This window comes from Aulonocara sp. 'chitande type north' Nkhata Bay, linkage group LG18, assembly GCF_057382095.1.
Source record: "Aulonocara sp. 'chitande type north' Nkhata Bay isolate Kocher_YH1m ecotype deep benthic linkage group LG18, A_spYH_male_GT1.1, whole genome shotgun sequence".
Taxonomy (NCBI): domain Eukaryota; kingdom Metazoa; phylum Chordata; class Actinopteri; order Cichliformes; family Cichlidae; genus Aulonocara; species Aulonocara sp. 'chitande type north' Nkhata Bay.
In genome coordinates this window covers 15,234,500-15,260,264 of record NC_141361.1, presented here as the reverse complement: position 1 = coordinate 15,260,264, position 25,765 = coordinate 15,234,500, and the positions used below count along the sequence as shown (strand labels likewise).

Sequence of the window (25,765 nt, the reverse complement as noted above, 5' to 3'; positions counted from 1 at the left end):
TACAATAATACAGAGAAAACCCCAACAATCAGACAACCCCCTGTCAACAAGAACAAGGCAACAGTGGGAAGGAAAAGCTCCCTTTTAATAAGAAGACTCAGAGAGGTGAATCCATCTGTCGCAATCCGCTGGGCATAAGGGGAGGGAAGATATCATTTTTAATGTATAACACCTTAGGTGGTTTTTTTTTAATAAATTAATTCAGCAAATTTAACAGGTGTCAGTTTGTCAAAATATAATCAAAGTTATAAAAAACTCAAACATAGATAGCTACATGTGGCTTATTGATCATGGCAACGATATACTTCCGATTTATGACCCTGAATTCCAGAATTTCATGAAATTGGAGAGCATGATCTTCCCCCAAAGGCTTGATTAGTTCTCAGCATGACTACCTAGTAAACTGCCAGCTGAGGGTAAATTTGACCTTTGTGTCTGAGGTCAACTGAAAAGCATGCCATGTTCTCTCTGCATACATTTAAACTACCACTAAACCATACACTGTACCACCATCATCCAACATGTTACTCTGACGTAACAGAGGAACTCACCTGTCTGAAGAACTCCTCTAGTAGGGAGGTGGTCCAACGGTGATGGAGGTCCCAAGTCTTGGCCGGGTGGCTGATGTCTGCTGTGTGCAGCAGCAGGGACAGCGCCTTTGGCTTGTCGATGCTAAGAGAGAGAAGACAGGCAGTTTTAAAAATTGCCATCACGGCTGTTTTCTTGAAAAGTCTAATGGTTTATGTTTTGTATGTGTGTTTTTATAAATGAAAAAAGAAGCTATTGTTAAAGAAAAAAGAAAATGATAGAAGGAAAGAAGGACAAATAACCATTTGCAATGCAGCCAATTGATTTTGGAGGTATCATGATAAACTGTATTGATTGAGATCATTTTTGTGTTTCTGGCTTTAAAAAATGAATGTGAGTCAGAAGTACAGTGGGGCAAAAAAGTATTTAGTTAGCCACCGATTGTGCAAGTTCCCCCACCTAAAATGATGACAGAGGTCAGTAATTTGCACCAGAGGTACACTTCAACTGTGAGAGACAGAATGTGAAAAAAAAATCCATGAATCCACATGGTAGGATTTGTAAAGAATTTATTCATAAATCAGGGTGGAAAATAAGTATTTGGTCAATAACAAAAATACAACTCAATACTTTGTAACATAACCTTTGTTGGCAATAACAGAGGTCAAACGTTTACTATAGGTCTTTACCAGGTTTGCACACACAGTAGCTGGTATTTTGGCTCATTCCTCCATGCAGATCTTCTCGAGAGCAGTGATGTTTTGGGGCTGTCGCCGAGCAACACAGACTTTCAACTCCCGCCACAGATTTTCTATGGGGTTGAGGTCTGGAGACTGGCTAGGCCACTCCAGGACTTTCAAATGCTTCTTACGGAGCCACTCCTTTGTTGCCCGGGCGGTGTGTTTTGGATCATTGTCATGTTGGAAGACCCAGCCTCGTTTCATCTTCAAAGTTCTCACTGATGGAAGGAGGTTTTGGCTCAAAATCTCACGATACATGGCCCCATTCATTCTGTCCTTAACACGGATCAGTCGTCCTGTCCCCTTGGCAGAAAAACAACCCCATAGCATGATGTTTCCACCCCCATGCTTCACAGTAGGTATGGTGTTCTTGGGATGCAACTCAATATTCTTCTTCCTCCAAACACAACGAGTTGAGTTTATACCAAAAAGTTCTACTTTGGTTTCATCTGACCACATGACATTCTCCCAATCCTCTGCTGTATCATCCATGTGCTCTCTGGCAAACTTCAGACGGGCCTGGACATGCACTGGCTTCAGCAGCGGAACACGTCTGGCACTGCGGGATTTGATTCCCTGCCGTTGTAGTGTGTTACTGATGGTGACCTTTGTTACTTTGGTCCCAGCTCTCTGCAGGTCATTCACCAGGTCCCCCCGTGTGGTTCTGGGATCTTTGCTCACTGTTCTCATGATCATTTTGACCCCACGGGATGAGATCTTGCGTGGAGCCCCAGATCGAGGGAGATTATCAGTGGTCTTGTATGTCTTCCATTTTCTGATGATTGCTCCCACAGTTGATTTTTTCACACCAAGCTGCTTGCCTATTGTAGATTCACTCTTCCCAGTCTGGTGCAGGTCTACAATACTTTTCCTGGTGTCCTTCGAAAGCTCTTTGGTCTTGGCCATGGCGGAGTTTGGAGTCTGACTGTTTGAGGCTGTGGACAGGTGTCTTTTATACAGATGATGAGTTCAAACAGGTGCCATTCATACAGGTAACGAGTGGGGGACAGAAAAGCGTCTTACAGAAGACGTTACAGGTCTGTGAGAGCCAGAGATTTTCCTTGTTTGAGGTGACCAAATACTTATTTTCCACCCTAATTTACGAATAAATTCTTTACAAATGCTACCATGTGAATTCATGGATTTTTTTTTCCACATTCTGTCTCTCACAGTTGAAGTGTACCTCTGGTGCAAATTACTGACCTCTGTCATCATTTTAAGTGGGGGAACTTGCACAATCGGTGGCTGACTAAATACTTTTTTGCCCCACTGTACTTTATCTGCCAAGTTCCAGCTTCAGGTTTTGCCAAAAACCTGGCAAAAAAAAAATAAAAAATAGAAGTTGTTACAAAGACATTGCAGATTAATCTTGGATAAGATTAATGAAAGACCCCAGAAAAGATGCAAGAAAATGCCAATAACGGTAAGTATCCCTGGCACAGCTGCACAAGAGTCTGCAGCTGTCCAGAAATGAGTCTGTACAAGAAATTCAGTCTAAGTGACAGGTTAGCTTTTTATTGTCTTTTATGTTTTACTGCACATTCACTGGCTTGAGTTTAGTTTTTCGTCCCCAGTCACTTAGAATATTTAAAAAAAAACATTATTCCAACATGACAGCAAGACAACAAAACTGGTTTTGTTTTCACTTTGCGAGTCTTCAAGTGTGTGTATGTGTGTGTCTATGTGTGTGTGCATGTGCAATTATAGTATAACGAGGTCCTGGAGACACCAACTGTAGTGAGAACTACTACAAAGGCAGCTGTGAGGAGTGTGGCAGGTGTTTAAACAGTATGACTGCATATCTGTTGTTTAAACGTAGATTATTTACTAAATGCGATAACATAGTTGGTATTGTTTGCACCTTGTGGGTCTGTGTGTATGTGTGTAATCATAGCATAATGTGATCCTGGACATAACAAATGTAGCATGATCCAGAAAGCCCGTAGTCTGTAGTCGATTTGAGTTTTTATGTCTTTCTGTTTCTGGGCTGACCACACGTGCAGTCACAAGGATTTACAGATATTGGCTTGAAGCCAAAATAACGGCCAATTGAGTGATGACTGTGTTGGTCACACTTTTGTGACACCAGTTCTTAGATCACAAAGACATAATCATGGGTATCACAGTAACATATAGTACAATACATACAATACATGTATAATTTTGTATTTATAACTATCTTAAGTGATCGTGGCTCAAGAGTTGGGAGTTCGCCTTGTAATCGGAAGGTTGCTGGTTTGAGCCCTGGCTTGGACAGTCTCGGTCGTTGTGTCCTTGGGCAAGACATTTCACCTGTTGCCTACTGGCGGTGGTCAGAGGGCCTGGTGGCGCCAGTGTCCGGCAGCCTCGCCTCTGTCAGTGCGCCCCAGGGCGGCTGTGGCTACAATGTAGCTTGCCATCACCAGTGTGAATGTGTGTGTGAATGGGTGGATGACTGGATGTGTAAAACGCTTTGGGGTCCTTAGGGACTAGGAAAGCGCTATACAAACACAGGCCATCTCCCATTTCCATTAAATCTAATTTTCAGTACTCAAAAAGATGAAATGCACTATTTTCATTACAGTAAGGAACCCCCTACCTCCAGCACTATGTGTCTATCTGTATAGTCTTCCATCCAGCCATCCAAAAGTCCTCTTCATTCATATTACTTCCACATTAAAACACAGTATGAAGATCATCTCAGCTCTAGAGAAATCGCAACCTAATATCAAAATCTCATGGTAAACGGACTGAATCATGAACAGACGCATATAGAAAATAGGCAGTCACATGAAAATGCAGGCACAATAATACATGCATAGCAGAGGTTAAACAGAGGTGAAAAAGACTAGCTCACGTTTTTTCCCCTCATTCCATTTGTGGCAGATTGGGTCTTAAAGTGCACTCTAAGCAGGCCTGCAGCAGTCTGGTTTGAATTACTTCACATTAGAGTCTATTCAGCATCACAGCTCCCTGCAGACTGCAATCTCTTATTTTGGTGCATGCTTGCGTGTGTGCGTGTGTGTGTGAGCACCCAATACTCTCCCTTGACGATTACCTTCAGGTCAGCAATTTTCAAGTTATATTCACAAATACAGGGAACACAATATTGTTGATACCAATATATATTTTTAGGAAGCCACTTATCTACATATCAGTGCCTTCTGAGTAATTTTCAGATAAGTGCTCGGCATTATCACGGTGAAAAGAATACCCTGAAGGTCAACATGTTTCTTGTCAATGCGGCAGCTGCATCAGCACTGATGAGTCATCACATTGCTTGATAGTGTTTTTATTTCTGTATGCACGCTGATAGGTTTGTAGCTTGTACCTATCCGCTGGAACGTTGAAGACAATATAATTACACTGCAAAGCAAGACACAAGCAGGCTGGTTTACTCATGCATGAGGGAAATCTGGCTGGAGCCAAGTGTCGTCCCACCACCTAGCCTCCATCAGACTCTCAGCCAGGCTCCCCATAGCACTCCTTTTATTGTGGTTACATGAATATGCATAGGGTCATTAACATATGACATCTTACATAGGTATACATGTGAACAAAGAATACTGTGTGTGTGTGTGTGTGTGTGTGTGTGTGTGTGTGTGTGTGTGTGTGTGTGTGAGGTCCAGATGTGACCCTGTGAAGACTCCCCAAAGCTGGTGCCAGGAGTCTAGCGGTCCATCTGAACAAAAGGCTCTTATACTTAAACAGATATACGTGTGTTTGCTATACCATATATCAGCAAGAGAAGATACGGCCTTTCCTAGGAGGTGTGTAATCTATGCCGGAACACTCTGTAGAGGGAGTGAACGCACTCCCCCTTCATGCTACACAGAGCTGTTACTTTAGGATGAAACATCCTTTCAATCCACCAATGATTATATACACTTCTAAGCATATATGAGTAAATATTTCTAAGCATAAATGACAATCAACAATACAAATCTAACACACGCTTCAGCTCAGTGTCTGCATGTACAACAGTTATCGGTCACTGCAGTCGTGTTAGGGTGCTTAAAGTGCTTAAAAAGATGCACACCATTAATGCACTTAAAAATACCAACAGAGTATTATGTAGAACTTCTAAATGAATCAGGCACATATCTAACGTCATTCACTACCATTTAGTTTAAGCAAAGCAGGGCCTAAACTTTGTTTTTTATATAGATTCACTGCAAGAATTTTAAAGAGAAGCAAAGTTGTAGCCATTCTCTCTCGGATAACATTAAGAACCACCTCAGCATAATTTGCCATCCATATTTTTTATGTGTGGGTCTTTTCTCTGCACTGGTTCACAGCTCTGTGGCTCGAGTCATTTTTTACTCAGGAACAGCAGCCTGATATTAACTGTCAGAGGTACAAACCTAAGGTGTCCATCGCAGTGAGATTGGATATTAAACAGACCTTTATATACAACCCCTTTAGTACGACATCCACATAATATCCGACCAAGCCTATGTGAGAACAGAGCAGGCAAATATCTACTGAATTCACAAAAGGCGTCACGTGTCCTTCCTCTTGCACGGTCTCTCCAAACATTTCCCTTTGCCTTAAGCAAACAGAGTATTTGCAGTAGTGAGAACGCATCTTAAGTGCGCAGTCTTGCTGAAAAAGGGCAACTCCTGACATTTTCTTACTTTATTCTCTGGATATTTTCCAGAGTTAAAAACCTAAAAAACAGCGTCTTTGCAAGGTCACTTGCGAGCTGTAGCCCTACTTTGGCTCCCACTTCGCCTCATTAACGCTACATCACATCTGTTGCCAATCTATGAGGTTTGTATGGGTTCAACATAAATAAAAAAAATACACAAGAGATTGCATGGTAGCCTTCTTGACAAGTTTACTTCATTTTGTAGTCTGTATTAGATTTTGGGAACGCACTTATGAAAGTTTATCCCATAAGTGACTTTGTTTTAATTTTACTCTTTTCCTTTTTTTATGATTATTCCATTCTGGGATGAAATTGTGTACCATTTATTTTCCCTAGTTTGTGTCAGTTAGGCATCCCTGTGGCATAATAAGAGATAAGAATATAAAATGTGAACATCAGCAGTTCACAACAGCCAAGTCAGTCTGTGAGAGAACCAGCTCTGTTAGATACTTTAGTTTTTGTTTTCTACTATCAGGGACATTATCCTGCTTGGGAGGAAGCTTCCATCAGATAGTGTGTAACAATGTTTAGGTGGCTGGTGCATGTAAGAATAACATCCACATGAATGCCAGGATTCAAGGATTCCCAGGGGAACATTGCAAGGTAGAGAGATAAAGAGTGTTATTCCCGCATTGTTTCTGGGTGATGTTATTGATAATTTCTCTTCTTGTCTTCCTCTTGTCTAAATTGTTTAAGAGAGGAAACAGTTGAGAAGTTCCTTTTTTTTTCATTTCTCCATTTTTGATTCTGCTCATATCTTCTGCTGTGCAAAGGATTTCTGATATTCTTTACCAAAGTATAACACCCAGAGAATATTAGCGACTGTAAAGTGTGAGGGAGCATTAATGCTAAAGAATACAAGCAGCACAACAATAATTCTGTCAAAGGAAGTGCTATATTTTTTTTCTGTGAAAACGAAACATTTTCTGCTAGCTCATCAGCAGTAGCAAAAGGACGGCATGCCAACAAACCTGCCAGCAATTTCTGGCAGCGGCTCTTTTTTTTTTAGCCACAGTGTGTAAATAAATTTCACCCTGCCAAATCTGGTGTGACTACACCGTAACTCTGTTGCAGACGTCCAGCACAGAGAAGCAAGCTGCGTTTGTGCCTGAGAGGCACCGTGGTAATTCTCTGTTGAATACCTGCACTGTGTAATGTGCGACATTTGGTACTATTTGGCAGCAAATGACTCGTTGAATTTAATTTTTTTATGTTGAGTAAACAACACCAGAGCAACAGAAATCCTCCCTTGTTTTTCATTCCAGAGGTCCACCTGATATAAAACAGGCCTGTTTATAGTGTTTCTCTCCATGTGCCTCCTTTGGGGCAGGATTAATTAGGTTGTAAATGGCAGGTGGTTAGTAAATGGTGGCTGATAGCGGGGGTAATGGGTATGTAAATTGCAGGGGCAAGGGCGCACATTATAAACTGTAATGAAGGAAATGGCAACTGACCCCTCCGGTTGTTGTAGGAAGTTCTTCATGGCCTTAACTTGCTGGAAGTGGCAGGACATGTCTGTAGCCAGCACCATTTCCACTACTAAAGCCCGCAGCTCTCTAAATGAAAAAAGGAGAGAAAACGTGAGCCATGTGCAGCATAAAAAACGGTCAAACCTGCGGCTAATAAAAGCTGACTTATTTTGAAGTCTTTGTAATTAGATGAAGGCGGTTTTTGAGAACTATTTATATCTGATTTGACAGTAGCTTATGCTGTATGTAATCAGATTAGAGCTAACTTCACATAACAGTTCCATTTCTATAAAGTTGTTGAGCCTTGGAGGTAATCCAGCTTTGCTGATTTTGACTCTGTGTTTCTACTGTGTATAAGTAGCCTGGAAAAACAGGAGCTCAGTTTACTTTGAGTAGATGTTCATTGTGAGACTGCTTGACCTGTGCGCTCTGCTTGGTTTTATTCATGCTTTGTCTGTTCTTATGTGATATTTTTACATCTGACTTTTAATCCCCTTTGCTGTCACTCACCTATCCTGCACCCTTCCTATCATTCTCTGTCTGTGTTACTGACCTCCAGTCATCCTTAGAAAGGTTGTAGAGGATGTTCATTTCATCGTCGTCCTGCAGCAGGCGATAGGCTGCGCTGACATGATGACTCTCCAATACTGAACGATCATTATACAGGATAGCTGTGTCTGACCTGTCAGTCCAAAAGAAAGAAAACTCTTTTCTTGGGCTATTGCAGGGAAATCAAACAGCTCAGAAAACACATGAGGGATCCACAGATGTTACTAAATCCTTTAAACATTTTTGCAGATGCTAGTCAAAATCAAAGATCCAAATTGGTTGCCTACTTGAGATTCATTTAGCTGCTTCTGTTTTACTTTAGTTCAAAAACTGTAGCTTGATGACACTATAAAGAGTGCTGTGCTCAAAACACTGAGTGCACAACAAAGCTATTGCTGCAGTCTGGTAACTAGTGAAAGATCTGACATATTTCTTTCCTGGCAAATCCAATACGACATGGTCAAAGACTAAAATTTGGTTGAACTCTCACCTGCCAAATGCAACAGAAAAACAATGAAAAGAATAAACAGAAAAAATAAAGAAATAACATGTGGAGGGTATTATTTATTTAAACCTGCATCAAAGCTAACATATTTTTTTAAAAAAAACTTTCATTATTTATTGAAAGGCTAAGGAACACTGACTCTTCTAAGGTTCTAAATCAAAATGAATAAAATGACGTTCATGCATCCTAAAAATAGGAGGGCACTGGTCAAAAGAAATAATTTTGTTTCTCATAATAATAGATTTTAATTGTTGTGTTAGGTGAAATGCCAAAAAAGTTTCAAAGGACTCTATCTGCTGCTGTGAAAATGTAAGTACACCCCCATGATTTTAGGCCCATATTTTGCCCTAAAATGTTCTGTGGCTGAAAAACAAACCCAAATCATCACCTCTCTGCCACCATGCTTGACAGCTAGTATGAAGTGTTTGTCATGATATGCTGTGTTTTCACGAAATGTGACACTCTGCATCGTGGTCAGACATCTCCACCTTGGTCTCATCTGTCCAAAGAACACTTTTCCAGATGTTTTTGGGTTTGTTCAGGCCCAAAAAGAGAAGAGGTTTTCTCCTGGCAACCATTCCAACTCTGCAGCCTTCTTCCAACTGTACCGTCAGGAACATTAACATTATATCTGTGTGAGTTTGATATTGTCTTGGGGTTTCAAAATTTCTCTTAGCACTGCAAGGTCTGACCTTGGGGTTAATTTGCTGGGGCATCCACTACTCAGAAGATTGTAACATGTTGTTAACAAACACCTAAATGCTTTAGACCTGTAAGCTGCCAAAACTTCTGCTTTTACAGAGATGGTCACAGTTGCTGATGATCAATTAATCAAATGCATTTTATTATCAGCACCTATCAGCTACTTATCTTAAGTCCTATAGAAGCTGTAATGGTATACTTAGTTTTTCATAGCTGTATATAGAGTCCTGTGAATTGTTTTTCCTTTTTTTTCCAAATGATGGTAAATGTTTTTCTTTCAAGTTGACAAGAGTGAAAAATGCTGAGCAATTCCTTGTTTTGTAGAACAGATTTTTTTTTTTCAAGAGGATGAGTTTTGGAGTTCATCTGGACTCCCAACCGGGCTGGTTATTACTGCACTGCAGGCGATCACAGTGTGATTGTAAAGCCCTCTTGCTGCAAATGAAAACATTGATCGGGCGAGTCAGTGCCATGCATTTATGATTTAATGATCCATTACCTTGTCTGAATGTGGAAGTTGTTTGTGGTCCCTGTGTGCTCGTAGTCATGCACCGCCGCCGCAAAGATCATGGCAAAGATCTCAAGCTCAGTCAACCAATGCTGGAGGCAAAAGAAGAAGAAAAGAGGAGGACAAGGGAGCGAGGGAAAAGGAGGGGTGAGGTAAGGATGATGATGAGGAGGGCATTAAGACGGATATATAAGAGGGAACGGTGTTCAGGAGAAGAGGTAACGACATGGAAAAGACAGACATTGACAGGAAAAGGAGGTGGGGAAAGTAATGAACAGAATGGACAAAAATTAGAGAAGAGAGATGAGAAGCAAGTGAATTGAAAAAAGAGAGACGCAGGGAATAGAACACCAAGCCATAAAAATGTAGAGGCGAAAAGTGATATAAAAGATCCAGAGAAGTATGCGGCATGAGAAATACATTACCGTCAGGGATGAAAGGAAACAAATGGGAAGAAGGAGATAGAGGAAAAGGTTAGAAAAGCAAAAAAGAAAACTTCAGATAAGACAAGCTCTATTGAAAATTGCATTTTAAACTCTCACTTCATCACTTCTGGTTTCAGTTTCTCTGTGACGGTCTGTCAATCTGCTTTGTTCCACATATGTCACCAAATATTACAAAAAAAACCCCCACAAGTCTCTTTTTTAAGTTTACTATAAGTTTAGTGTCACAAGGTGAGACTACACATCACACCTTCCTATGTGTGTTTTTGGGGCATGTTGTAGCTGTTTGATGTGCGATTCATGATTACAGCAAAGAAGATAATGTCAGTGCAGCAGCACACTGTTGCAGGAATAGTTTGAGATAATCTTATTTCATTTCTGGCCAAGATGTCAGTGAGGAAGATCGATAACAACTCTTCAATATATAATTAGTTAATATTATTGGTGGATTTGCGGATTTTTTTTCAGTGAATCAATCATTAGTTTCATCTATAAAATCTAAAATCTAATCTGTAATCAGCACACTGTAATCAGGGCTTTTTCCCCTCTAAGATGTGCATGCATCTGAGTGCCCTCACATACACAGAGTGGGGATTTAGCTCAGGAAGCCCAGTCGATATTGGTGACTAATCAACAGTGGGGGGTGGAGGAGTCATTAAAAACAGGGTGGATGCATGATGGCTGATCCACCACTCACTGTATTTCCTCATGGGTCTGCTTTATGAATGACCTGTTGATTGTTGATTTAATGGAGTCTGGAGGGCCTGCAAAATGATAGATGTCCCTCACCTGCTCTCCAAGGAGCCTGTGGTTCTAGCAGTAATGTGGTTTTCTCCGCAAGGCACTGCCCAGAGAAACATACCATGTCGACAGCTGTCGCAGCCACCTTATTAAGGTGATTAAATAAAAACACTGGAAGCGGGGGCAGCCGGCTGGTTAGGGACTTTGAACTCAGGCTAGTGTTTTTTATTCCTTTTTTGAATAAATGCTGCATCAGAAACGCCCTAAAGTCACCTCGGTGCAAAGAAGTGAAATAGGTCACCTGATAGTAAAAAGAGCAAAAGCAGCAAAATCTATGGAGCAGCAATGATATACCCAGGAAAAAAAGGCAAGAGGTAATATTTTATTTTATATTCGGTGCCTATTCCTTAGATGTTTTCAACCTTCCTAGAATTAATTTTGGCTCTTGTTTATTTTTTTGTCTAAAAAGATGGTTCATGGATTCTTCAGGCTAAAAAAAGCCATATTTAAAAGCTGAATGTCAAGCAAAGCTGCAATTAGGCTGACAGAGATGTTCTGAATACCATGTGGATAAAATCCCCTCACTTTCACAGACTAAGCTTCGATCCCGTGAGCCTGCTTTCTTGGAACTAAACCAAGATGGTCAACAGTTTTTTTGGGGTTTTTTTTTTTGCTTGTTTCTTTTTAGCAGGTTACTGTATGTATGTGTATAACATTATGTTACCTAACTTGTCCATGTTTTACTCACCACCATGCCAGTCTTGAGTAGCAAGTAGTGCACAGTCTGTGTGACATCAGCAGCATGAACCAGGTTGTGGTAGGGGTTTTTATGTTTGCTGTATCCGACCTCAAGGGCCTCAACAAATGACACCACCGCAGAGATTGGGATCTGACATTAGACAAAACAACAAGAAAATGTAAACAGGAAACCCTTCTCCAAGATATCTGGTGACTTGAATGATGTACTATCAGTTGAGATGAAATGTGGCCAGCCCCCTTCATATAATGATTAAAATTTAGTGAGATAATCTTATTCTAAGGTGGAGAGGAGAGTGTGCCCACATCCATCAAATAAGGAACAGTGAAGATTCTTACTCATACTGAATAGTTTTTCTTGTTTTAATGGCATAAACCACCACATATCAGTTTCAGGTGGTACATTATTTCCTTGGGGCTTTACCTTGAAACGACTAATGAGATCATATCTTGTGAGCAGCTCGTAGAATATGAATTTAAGTGCGTGGTCTCCACTGGCCTCATTCAGAGCGAAGACATCAAACGACCACTTGTCAACATTCTGTATGAAGGAGAAACATTTAAATAATGACACCATCCTTGTCAAACAACTTATTCATCCTCTACCAACACAAAAGGAAAACACACAACACAAACAAACGGTGCCAAAAGTCCACTTCATATAAATATTTCAGAGTATGTCGATTTTCACAGCGTGTATGTGTGCACCAAGTAACTTTTCCTTATGCGTATGTTTCTTTTTGAATGTGAGTGCGCACGTTAATACCTTAAGCACAGATATGACAGAGGCCGGGTAGCTGAGTCCCACCATATTGGAGGTACGCCGGTACATCCTGTTTGAACGAGATAAAAACATCAAATGAAAAGCACTGCTGAGTGCAAACAGCAGAGGTTACTACACCAACCCCAAACCACAGCCTGCTGGTTTCCCTAAAGCTTCAAATATGCACAACTCACTGTGAAGCTATATTAGACAGGTTAGGTTGAGAAGAGGTAAATGCTTTGCAAGCTAGTCTTTTTTTCTTTTTTCTTTTTTTTTTTACATGCAAAAGCTTTATCCTCACATATGAGGATAAAATATGGTTTTACTTCATTGCAAGCTGCAACACAAGCTACATAATTCCCCATGAGACCAACGAGTCATTAGATTCAGTTGGATGGCTACAAAATTAGTGTGTGGTGCTCAGCATCTCGCAATTTAGTGGAATAAGAACAGATGCTAGAGATTCAAATTTAGCATCACAATAGTTGTAATGAACGGCAGATATCTATACAGATAGTGGACAGCTCAGAGTGCACCGCGCTGTTCCACATTTTCACTTTAATCCTCCATTTTCCAATATGGCTTCACTGTAAAACAGATTAAGAAAGATTATAACTCACATGTTAGAGGCTTACTGATTTAAACAAATACATGTTGCATGTTACTGTGTGATAAAGCACAGCCTAGAGCTGTATGCAGCTCTCCGAATGATTGTGCTTAGCCAGGCTTGCCAAGGAACTGATGATGTATTGTTGACTCAGGTGAGAGAGCCAGCGTTCCAAGGATGCACACACATTTCCAGCAGATTGAAATTTTAACCAAAGAGTGTGGCTTTAAATTTTGAATTATTTCCTCTCTCTCCTACTTGTCAGTCGCTCTCATTCAGTTTGGTGCTCACACGTTCAGATAAGGCAGTCTTAAGTAAGAACTTCATCACCTATCAGCAATAATATACCAGAGATTTACATTGCAAGACGGAAAAAATATATTATTTACATATGTATATATATAGTAATTGAATAATAAATATGCCAAACGGTTTGCCTCTCTCACCTTTACTGCTTTGAATCCTTCCTCCCTCTGCTGTATACCTAAGTATTTATTAAAGCACCAACAGATGTAAATAAAGAAAAACCTAAAAACAGACAACCCTCCTCCTCCAGCTTTTGCTTATCTATTCTAAGAGCCTCTTATATATGAGCTTTACACCTGCCAAAAGTAAAGTCTCAAACTATTTTTTTGGCTACAAAGAACTACTATTTCCCTCGGTAAAGGATTCTACTTAACCTGCACCCCTGCCTCTCACTATAAAGTCTTTTTTGCTTTTTAGACACCTCATACGTCTTCATCTGAACTAGAGTAAAAAGACCTGCGGTCAAAGTCTCCTGTCATGATTTGATTATCTAAAGATTGTAAACAATGACCAGAGGAGAGGCACTAGTTCCCTTCCAGACCACTTGAATTACTATATGCTGAAAGGTTATTATTGATCTTTTTGTCTAGTAGTGCCAAAAACATGTTGCCAACCCCCAGCTTTAATAACTACTCTTAAATTATGTACAAAAGAAAGTTCTATTACTGCATTTTAGTATTTGCCTTATTGCCTTCAAATGTTTTTCATGATTCATCTAAAAAGACTTATGTCATATCAAATTTACACATCAACATATCATCTATCCAGACACAAACAAAAGCAAACAGCATGTGCAATAAAATGGGTGACTTAAAATAAGTTTCGAGCCTCTGCATAACTCAGTTATTTACTATTCCTCATTAAATTACACAAAACTTTGAACTACTTTAACAAACAAAAGCAAACAAAACAGCTTTAGAACACCATGTCTTCTATCCATTTGTTATGCAAGGCCAAACTAAAGACGCTGATTGAACTGCTTCAAGTCGTGACACTGATTTGGATGCACCAATAATAGATTGGCAAGGGGGGAAATAAAAGGTGATAGGCCATGAATTATTTAGGGATGATGGCTCCAGGCTCGGATGTGATCGTGGAAGTGTTTTTGTGCGACACAAACAAATTCTACCTCTCAACAAATATTCCAGCCTGAACGGCGTGGACGATGCTTCGGAAGCGAGGTTTTTCCTCGTTACGTCTTAGCATCAGGCCCATCTGTCGGGTAAAGGTGGAGGCCAGCCAGTCTCGCACTTCTGAAGGCACCGACTCGGACTGAATGTCACTGAGTTCATCTTCTGTGTCCACCAAGCGCCTGGAAGAAACCACATCATTATTATTATTAGTAGTGGTAGTAGTAGTAGTGCAAGACAGAAATAAAGGTACAAAAAAGGAAGATGCAGAGACCAAAGATTTACTAAAATATTTATTGTTTATTGCACATTTACATTCACAAAGGATAGAACTCAAATCCTAATGCTGTCCATCAAATAATATTGCCTCTTATGTAAGATCAAAACAACCCAGGCCTCTTGAAACACCAGGACGCAGAATACCAATCCAATTTATAATTCTCCACAGCCACCCTGTTGTGTTGACATGTATGAGGGATCAAGAGCAAAGCCTGCAAACCCTCTGAACTAAATACATGCTCGCATGGCAGAGAGAGTGAGAGAGAGATGGAGAGGGGGGTGGGGGGGAGAAAGCATTCACAACATAGGTTTTATGGCGCTACATGGATTCTGCACTGGATAGTTCATCATCCTCCATCCTAGGGTGGCGCTGCCATTGCTGACCCTAATCTGACTGGATCTAGATGATGAGAGGTTTTCAAAATTCCATAAGCCTGGTCGTATCTCAGATTTTGGACCTCCACTGGACTTTTGAAATATACTGACCTACTATATTTCCTAATAATAAATGTTAAAATGTGCAGTGACACCAATGATTCTATGACTTTACCCAAGTAATTTTCTATTTTTAAACTTGGCCAGAGGGGCAGCAGAACAGAAATTATTTGTATTTTGTTCTTTTGAAATTTAAAGACCACTTATTAAATGTATATACCCCTTGCCCATGTTTGTCACAGAAAACTTCAGTGGTAAGTGAAGTACATGTATTTATACATTGATGAAGAGTAAATTTCTCACGTTGAAGGTAATGCAGGTCATTTAAGGTAAAAAAGCAAACTTGTACCATCCCTTTGTCTATCTGATATTGATGCTTGGCCAATCAGCAGCTATGTCAACCTCTGAGAAAAAGATCTGGCTACCACTTGAAAGTGTGAAATGCAAAAATATTGATTATGTAAAATGACTCTGATATCTAGATGATGAGAGGTTTTCATAATTCCATAAGCCTGGTCTTATGGAAGACCAGGCTTATGATCCAACTATTATATAGTTGGATCATTATTATTGATCCCTAAGTGGCTTATTACCTTGTTGTGGCTGAGGGCTTTATCTTTTACCCCTAAACTTCAGAGGATTCCCTGGTCCTTCAGGTAAGATCCACCAATCATCCAGCCTGGACTGGTGACTGTATTACAGAAATTTTTATTTTTGACTATACATGCTGTCGGTTAAATGTCCTATAAAAAGAAACTATAATTGGAAAAGAAAATTGTATCAGGAGGTCATACTTAGAAAAACATCAGAAATTGTAGTTGTTGGCCAAGAAATTGCAATCAGTCCATTTATTAACATCCCTTTCCTGTAAAAACATTTGTTGTTATTGAGAAAATGATGATGAGAAATCCACATCTGTGTGTAAATGCCTTCACTTGCCTTGAAGAAACAAATGAGGAGGGCTTGTTGTTCTCATCATTAATTAACGAGCTAACTATCATTAATTAACAGTAGTAACAATATTTTAATGTTCCATTAAGCTGAGGTGCAGCAAACATTAACAACTTATCTACTTCTGGGTAGTTTATGTGCCCCACGTTTTATGTGATAGACTCCAGCCTCACTATGACCCTGAACTGGATACACATGAGAAAATGAATGAATGGATGTTATAAAAATGTGTTGCTTGTAAGAATCTGATCCGAAAAGTATGAAAAATCTGAAAAGCATTGATCAGCCTTTTATAGTATCAGGATGATTATCAGAACTGATGTTCTGAATCTTTCCAGTTGTCTCCAAATATTTACTGCTTACAATTTATTACAATATCCTGCATTATAACATAGCAGCATTATCAGATTGTTAATATGCCATAAAAGAAAGAGGAGAACAGAGAGGGAGTTGCAGTGTCGAGACGAGGTGTTATCTATGGTAGTACAGATGTTGCTGAGGCAGACGTAGATGTCCACATTGTTATGATGTATTTTAATGATGGCAGTTTTTTTACATGGCTAAGGTTAAGCCAATGAAAACAACCAATCTTCTGTTGCTGTGTAGCATGAGCACACTAGCAGAGAACCTGTTTCACACAGCCAGCCAAACGTGTCTCCAAATTGCTGTGTCAGTGCTGGTCTGGCAGCACACATTTTCATTCTGGTACAGGAGGAAATCATTCTGGCTTCTTTATATTTCTTTAACCCAGTCACACCTGTCTCTGGTGGCACTGAGCCCAGGATGCATTGATGCAAAACTCCACTGGAAAAATCTTGTTTTGGTCTACAGGAAGGCAAGCACCAATATAATAATGATCAAACTCCTACATGTAAAGATGCCCCCCACAGGTTTTAGTTTCTTTTAGGTAGCTAGCTTAAAGGTTATTTTTTCCAGCTGCCAGCAAAGAAGGAGATTTAGAATTTGCTAACATACAGCCAGCAGGAAGCTACGGCTGAGCTAGACTGAATCAGCTGGAGAGATGATCTGTGTGATTAGTTGTTATGTTGTGAGGCAATGTGGGGGCTGCTTTTCTGTGATTAGTTATTATACCAGTGGCTGTATGTAAGTTACTTGTCAGACATTCTAGCACAGGGTAGAAAATTAAACCAGTATTTCAAGTTCTGGTCTGTAAATTCTATTTAGAGTCATAAAAACTAATTAAAATCATGACATATGACTATGGAAGACATCCTGCATCGTCCCGGTCCCCAAAAAGAACCGGCCCAATGAGCTGAATGACTTCCGACCGGTGGCACTGACGTCACATCTTATGAAGACTCTAGAGCGGCTCTTCCTCAACCTCCTCCGACCACAGGTACAACATGCCCAGGACCCACTACAGTTTGCATACAAGGTGGGTGTCGGAGTGGAGGATGCCATCCTGTACCTCCTACACAGAGCCCACTCACACCTGGATGGGGGAAAAGGCATGGTCAGGATCCTGTTTCTTGACTTTTCCAGTGCCTTTAATACCATCCGGCCCTGTATGCTTCAGGAAAAACTGAACAGGATGGAGGTGGACCCCTGCCTGGTGGCTTGGATCTCCGACTACCTCACCGACAGACCACAGTACGTCAGGCTGAAGGACATCACGTCTGATACAGTGGTCAGCAGCACAGGAGCACCACAGGGAACTGTGCTGTCCCCTCTTCTCTTCACCCTGTACACCTCTGACTTCTGCTACAACTCTGAATTATGCCATATTCAGAAGTTTGCAGATGACACGGCCATCATGGGGTGTATCTGGGATGATCAGGAAGAGGAGTACAGAAGTCTGGTGAGGAACTTTGTCGCATGGAGTCACACAAACCACCTGCAACTCAACACCTCAAAGACTAAGGAACTGGTTGTGGACTTCGGGAGGTCCAGAGAAGGTCCACTGCCAGTTCAGATAGAGGGGGAGGAGGTGGAGGTGGTCAACAAGTACAAGTACCTCGGGCTGTGGGTGGACAATAAACTGGACTGGTCATGCAACACAGAGCACCTGTATAAAAAAGCCCAAAGCCGACTGTACTTCCTCAGGAGGCTGAGGTCTTTTAACATCTGCAGGAAGCTCCTGAGGATGTTTTACCAGTCGGTGGTTGCTGGAGTACTTTTCTATGCTGTGGTGTGCTGGGGGAGCAGCACAGCAAAGAAGGACTCATCCAGGCTGGAGAAACTGATCAGGAGGGCTAGCTCTGTGGTCGGCATGAAGCTGGACACTCTGGTGACAGTGGCAGAGAAAAGGACATTAAAGAAACTGATGGACATTATGAACAATGCTGGGCATCCTCTGCACACGGCCATAAACAACCAGAAGAGTCTGTTCAGTGACAGGTTGCTTCTCCCCAAGACAAGAACTAACAGACTTAAAAACTCCTTTGTCCCACACGCCATCAAACTGTTTAACTCCTCTCTGGAGGGGAGAGGGAGGGGAAACAGGAGGACAAAGGAGGGGGGAACAACTAAGCTGTAGTGCCTCTGCACCTCACTGTACAATACCTTGTGCAATACCTTTTGTAAATAGTCAACAGTGCAATAGACTCAATACTTGAAATGTGCAATTCACTTGTATTTTTATTTTTTATTCCTATTTATTCTATTTATCCCCTTTGTATATTTTATTTATATTTGTCTCTGTATTTATATATATGTGTGTGTGTGTGTGTGTGTGTGTGTGTGTGTGTGTGTGTGTGTGTGTATATATATATATATAACAGTTCTGTAACTGTAACTTCGGTCGTTGCTGTGCCTTTTTTGGAAGTCGAATTTCCCAGAGGAACCCACCCGAGGGATTAATAAAGTTCTATCTTATCTTATCTCTTATCTTATATGAATTATTCTATAATCTTTACTGTAGCACTGATGCCAGATTACTTAAGCCAGTTTCCACTTCAGCAAATTCTGGCCTTAGAGCTGCAGGGTTTTCTTGATAAATGGACCATTTCTTGATAAATTAACCATTTTAAAGCAACTTCCAACATTTTCTTACCTTGTTTCCTCGATGTAAACAGATTCCAGCACAGACGCCGCATACTCAAGGTTTTTCTTGAGGTCAGTAAGTGAAGCCTCTCCTCTCTCCAGTTGCTTTACCAGACATCGTAATCTAAAACAGAGATCCAAAAGTCATTTAACAAATGGGATTACACCCATGACATATGACATGATAAACTATCGTAAATGATATTGGATTAACCCCATCTGGGTTGTGTTCCTTGTGTGTGTGTGTGTGTGTGTGTGTGCCAGTGCCAAAACAAACCCGTATTTGCAGTACAAATTGCAAAGTAGGCAGCAATAGACCACAAACAAAATACAGCTTGACCTATAAGCTAGATTTAACTGTGATTTTTTGGAGACGCGGGTTTGTCCGCCCACACAAAGTGACTGAACAGCAGTACAGCAGCAGAGAACCAGATAAAACTAAATTCTCAAACTTACAAGATGAGATTCACCCTCCTGTCCTTTTCAGACTGGGATGAGAGAAGTTGGGCTAGAATAGCGTTAGATAGCTTTTCTCTTTTCTATACTTTTCCATTAAAACTTCCTTGAAAATATCATGTCCTGTCCAAATGATTTGTATAGGTATAATACCATCCAGTGGGGCATTTTCACAAGAGACATTCTAGTCAAACACGGGTAAAAAGCAATAATGACTGCATTTCTTATATTCGTGAGCTACAGATGGTTGTTATTTTACATGCTGGGTCACTGCTGGGACACTTAATTGGAACTGAACAATTGTTAACATTATTAGTTTCACCTGTGCTTTTTTCTGCTCTGACGAGAGACACTGTCTGCTGTTTGAAAGGTCTCACCGTTCTAAAAATTGCACATCTTTGATGTGTGCACACTGTGTTTTGACAGTTGGCTATTTTAAATAAAGCAGCTCTAATATTGCTGTTCCAAGTGCTCCCAATACGTGGCTTTTGACACCAAGTCTTTTAAAAAAAAATTTTTCATGCCTGCAAAACTAGGTTAGAGTCGCATGTTAGTTCAGATTCTATTATGCTCTATTATTAAGTAATACATGTGACTATAGACCCATGTGCAGAGTGTAATATCCTCAAACCCTCAAGTCCAATAATAGAATTAAAGAGAAAAGCAAGTTCCATCTTCCATTCTTGCACAGAGTAACCAGTGTGTGCACCACCTGCTGCTGTGCTGGAGGTCATGCTTTACCTTTCACAGTGAAAGCCCAGAGAGGCTACGCTTGTTGTTGAATTATTAAGCAGAGCGATGGGGGAATAGGAGCGTTTCGATGCACTCATTGATTACATTCCCTGACAGCAGTAGCAAATTTTACCAAGCAAAGACTCCAAAATGTTTCTGTGAAAATGCATCTCCACCATTTTGGTTTCCTTTAGACCACTGAAAGACGTTTTCACAGAGAAAGAGAGAGAGAGCATGCATTTCAACATGTATACCTGACAGCAAGGCCAGTAACACACACTTTGCTGTACAGAAACATCAAAATCAGCTTGATTGGCAAAAGATTTGTGAGAGTATTTATGTTAGTATGTTAAGTTACAAGGCTATAAGTCATTGCTGTTATGTTGTGTTTGGTCCCATGTTGTTATTGTTCATTTATGTGATCGCCAGTGTTTTCACAGCTTAGGGTTGTGTTGAGCTTGGCTACCGATGATGGAGGCTACGTCCACACTAGCCCGGATAGATTTGAAAACGGCGTTTTCGTCTGAAAACGCTCCGCATCCACACTAGCGTTTTCAGTCGTTTTCACAGAGTTGCGCGTCCACATTGAAACGGCCGAAAACGCTTGCGCTCCAGTCCTGTGCATGCGTGAAACGCAACAAGATTCGGCCTGCATCATTTCTGTCTGCCGCTTTATTACTTTCCGGCTCTTTGAAACATTGCGGCAAAATGTCGAGGAAAAGCATGGAGTTATTTAAACGGACTAACAATGAGGTGGAGTTGTTGCTGCGAGTAACACAAAAGTACAAAGTTGCCAAAGGGAGTGAGAATGAAAGAATTTGAAGAAAAGCTATCTGGAGCATGTACAGACTGATATACAAACAGAACAACTGCTTTATAATGCCCTCTTGCTATCTTAGTTTAATTGGTCACATGACTGCATCATATGACTAACATGCGTCATCGTTTTAGAAAGTCTCTGTGTTCGCTATCCACACTGCAACGCGAAAGCACAGTTTTCAAATGTATGCGTTTTCGAGAGCGTTTTCAAAACACTGCGTTTTCCATAAGCGAAAACGCCATGTGGACAGGAGGCAAAAACGGAGAGAAAACTATGCTTTTTCAAATGAAAACGCATTAGTGTGGACGTAGCCGGAGACTAGTGTTGGAGTTTGTGACCCCTGGTCACTGTTCCTGTGTGCACAGAAAGCAAGAATTGCAAATAGAAGCTGAAATCTCTGTCTCCTGGTTCCTTCTCTCATGTGAGGTTGCAACATTATGCAAACGGAGCAAAATCTGAACCATTATTCATTTTCCTAATCTTAGTAGCATTAAGCACAAAGTGCTGCTTTAGGTATGGGAATAAAATACATTTTACAGGCTTTAAACCAAAAAAATAATAGTACAATGGAAGATGAAATCAGCCATGACCACCTGCATGAAGTAGCTTGAAGATGCCTTAGTGAAAATCTACATTTTAACAATCTAATATATACACATATAAAATAACTTTTGGGCCAAGAACCAAGAAAGATTTATTGTAGTGCTATGCAATCTCCGATCTCCACAGGTGATGGACATATGTTGAGATAGTCTGGACCACGTGGTAAAAGTATATTATCGTACCTTGGGTCATGCAGCTATCCAAAAAAAATAATTAAAGAAAAAGACAAAAACTTAAAGCATGTGATTATATAAAATGTTGTATGAACAAGGTCAACCAGCAACTACTATGTTTATCTTAAGGTGCTGGCAGCTATTTTAAGAATCAGGGAGACATGAATGGATGAAGGATAAGATGCAGCTCTAGAATCACAGCACATTTGATTTGGATGGAAGTAATGATGGTTATTAAGAACAGCTGTGTGCCAGTGAGTCTCCCTGCTAATACACAAGAACAGAGAAAACACCCTACCGCCTTGAACAAATCTCACTGTCAGACTATAATTCCCAATACAATGTTCAGTTTTCTCCTGTTGGTCATTTGCTCTGACTTCACATCTGTTATTGCTGTAGTGCTGGCATGCTGCACTTATCTGAAAAGTCAATGTTCAGTGACATTGGAACAAGTACTGGAAGTGTTTGGGTACAAAAATAAAAAAAATTAAAAAAGGAAAAACCCTTGTTCCTTGAAAATGTTTCTACACTTCTAATACATTCACAGAACCAGCAAATTACCCAAACTCTACTGTAAATTATAAATGTCAGTTTTAAGTTTTGCCCTCGGAGATAAATTTGAACATTTTTGTGATTCAACATGAGCTTCAACAACACTTATTTTTCTACCAGATTGGGTTGGAGTTTATACTTCCCATTCAAGAACCTCAAAGAATGATTTATAACCTGAAACTGTTGCTGAGCGTTTTACAATTTGTAACAATTCCCACTGAAAATATGCCATTGGTGAGGCTTAGAAAGAATAATAGAAATGGTAGCAATGCATTACTAAAAAGTTTTCCAACTTTGCAGGTTCAGTGAACTAAATCTAAGTTTTTATTTGAACTTTTTCGAGCAGTATAGGTTGTTTGGTGTAGAATGATTGTCATAGATTTTCTTCTTTTCGAAAACAGACTAAATTAAATGTCCGCTGAATTTTCTTTTGTTCAATAAAAAAGAAAAAATAAACTAGATAATAAGCATCCAGGAGGGCTTTGTAGTGATAATGATTTCTGTTTTGTGTTGAGATGAAAGAAGAAACATTTTCTGCATTGTGGGATGCAGAACAACGCTGAAAATCACACACAACTATTCAAAATTCACTTTGATGAGTCTGCACACTATTAAAACGTGATTTGAAGAGACAGAAAGAAAGGCTCGTGATGATGACCTCAGTGTCAGAACGTTCTATAAATTAATGTCTCTGCCAAGCACAATAAAATTGGCTCGTTTCACCTGCTGTCACTACCAAGGGAGGCAACATGCGGGGTTAATAGCATAGGTCAGACCCAAAGTAACTCGTGGGCACAGAGCCAACAGAAAAATCCCATTTAAGCCAGAGAAAAAGCTGGTCGGGTGGTGGACTGACAGCCATGTCATTTGTTATGGCTGAACACTTAGTGGTGAGGCACTGAACTAATTTCCTCACTTCCTTTTATTATCACCAACAGAATGGCTTTATCTCAGATCAAAAATATGCTTTCATTACAGGAAGTAAAGGGGCACTATCTTCTGTAATCCAGTCAAATTGGACCACAAGGATAAATCTTTTAAAATTAAAAAATATATATAAATATAAAAGAAAAGACTAAAAATCAGACTGGTCTGTTTTAAAGACTACAGGGAGTGCAAAATTATTAGGCAAATGAGTATTTTGTCCACATCATCCTCTTCATGCATGTTGTCTTACTCCAAGCTGTATAGGCTCGAAAGCCTACTACCAATTAAGCATATTAGGTGATGTGCATCTCTGTAATGAGAAGGGGCGTGGTCTAATGATATCAGGTGTGCATAATTATTAGGCAACGTCCTTTCCTTTGGCAAAATGGGTCAAAAGAAGGACTTGACAGGCTCAGAAAAGTCAAAAATAGTGAGATAGCTTGCAGAGGGATGCAGCAGTCTCAAAATTGCAAAGCTTCTGAAGCGTGATCATCGAACAATCAAGCGTTTCATTCAAAATAGTCAACAGGGTCGCAAGAAGCGTGTGGAAAAACCAAGGCGCAAAATAACTGCCCATGAACTGAGAGAAGTCAAGCGTGCAGCTGCCAAGATGCCACTTGCCACCAGTTTGGCCATATTTCAGAGCTGCAACATCACTGGAGTGCCCAAAAGCACAATGTGTGCAATACTCAGAGACATGGCCAAGGTAAGAAAGGCTGAAAGACGACCACCACTGAACAAGACACACAAGCTGAAACGTCAAGACTGGGCCAAGAAATATCTCAAGACTGGTTTTTCTAAGGTTTTATGGACTGATGAAATGAGAGTGAGTCTTGATGGGCCAGATGGATGGGCCCGTGGCTGGATTGGTAAAGGGCAGAGAGCTCCAGTCCGACTCAGACGCCAGCAAGGTGGAGGTGGAGTACTGGTTTGGGCTGGTATCATCAAAGATGAGCTTGTGGGGCCTTTTCGGGTTGAGGATGGAGTCAAGCTCAACTCCCAGTCCTACTTCCAGTTTCTGGAAGACACCTTCTTCAAGCAGTGGTACAGGAAGAAGTCTGCATCCTTCAAGAAAAACATGATTTTCATGCAGGACAATGCTCCATCGCACGCGTCCAAGTACTCCACAGCGTGGCTGGCAAGAAAGGGTATAAAAGAAGAAAAACTAATGACATGGCCTCCTTGTTCACCTGATCTGAACCCCATTGAGAACCTGTGGTCCATCATCAAATGTGAGATTTACAAGGAGGGAAAACAGTACACCTCTCTGAACAGTGTCTGGGAGGCTGTGGTTGCTGCTGCGCGCAATGTTGATGGTGAACAGATCAAAACACTGACAGAATCCATGGATGGCAGGCTTTTGAGTGTCCTTGCAAAGAAAGGTGGCTATATTGGTCGCTGATTTGTTTTTGTTTTGTTTTTGAATGTCAGAAATGTATATTTGTGAATGTGGAGATGTTATATTGGTTTCACTGGTAAAAATAAATAATTGAAATGGATATATATTTGTTTTTTGTTAAGTTGCCTAATAATTATGCACAGTAATAGTCACCTGCACACACAGATATCCCCTTAAAATAGCTAAAACTAAAAACAAACTAAAAACTACTTCCAAAAACATTCAGCTTTGATATTAATGAGTTTTTTGGGTTCATTGAGAACATGGTTGTTGTTCAATAATAAAATTATTCCTCAAAAATACAACTTGCCTAATAATTCTGCGCTCCCTGTATCTACAGTGCTAGTCAATGCTGAAGTTCAAATGGTCTATCAGAATGTGTAAGAAAGGTGATTTAAGTAACTTTGCGTGTGGCATGGTTGTTGCAGTGTGGCTTCTTACTATACTACTGAAATTGTTGCCTGATATGTAGGAAACAGTGACTCAGACAACTGCTTCTTATAGCTAAGCTATGCAGACAAGACAACATGTTGAACCGTGAAACAGATGGGCTAGAGCAGCAGAAGACAACACCAAGTGCAACTCTCAGTTTTTTCTTCCGTAATAAACAGTGCTTTTCTTTTGCAGTAAAAAAAACGTCTTGTCACTGCAACCTTTTTATCTGTGTTAGATTATGGTGACATTCTGTATATGAACGCTTCTTGCAGCAGACTGTGACAGCACTGAGCAGCTCCTTCAGTGGGAGACTGCGGCACCCACGGTGTGGGACGGAGAGATTTCGCAGGTCTTTCCTCCCCACTGCTGTCAGACTCCATAATAAAGACTTTAACTGATCAAGCACACACATCCATACATATGCAATAATACTAAGTGCAATAATCCTTTCTGTCATCGTTGTATTTTTACTCAGTTGTATATAGTATTTGTATTTGTATTCTATTTTTATCTTATTGTATATTTATTTTATTTTATTCTACTGTATATAGTATTTTATTTTATTCTATTCTGTACAGTTGTGTACTGTATTTATTCTTATTGTATTCTAATTTTTGCCTCAT

General features: G+C 40.3%; 1 protein-coding gene across 11 annotated transcripts in view; it reads right to left on the bottom strand.

Moving 5' to 3' along the window:
* The window catches only part of pde1cb (phosphodiesterase 1C, calmodulin-dependent b), a 120,009-nt gene that overhangs the window by 11,198 nt on the left and 83,046 nt on the right, over positions 1 to 25,765 (bottom strand). For all 11 annotated transcript variants that reach the window (XM_086270606.1, XM_086270604.1, XM_086270607.1 and 8 more), the window contains 9 exons: positions 19,056 to 19,169; positions 14,377 to 14,559; positions 12,338 to 12,404; positions 11,996 to 12,112; positions 11,564 to 11,704; positions 9,623 to 9,723; positions 7,921 to 8,049; positions 7,353 to 7,454; positions 552 to 672 (listed from right to left, as the gene is read on the bottom strand). In XM_086270606.1, the coding sequence (XP_086126732.1) occupies positions 552 to 672; positions 7,353 to 7,454; positions 7,921 to 8,049; positions 9,623 to 9,723; positions 11,564 to 11,704; positions 11,996 to 12,112; positions 12,338 to 12,404; positions 14,377 to 14,559; positions 19,056 to 19,169 (1,075 nt within the window). The remainder of the gene's footprint in view (positions 1 to 551; positions 673 to 7,352; positions 7,455 to 7,920; positions 8,050 to 9,622; positions 9,724 to 11,563; positions 11,705 to 11,995; positions 12,113 to 12,337; positions 12,405 to 14,376; positions 14,560 to 19,055; positions 19,170 to 25,765) is intronic.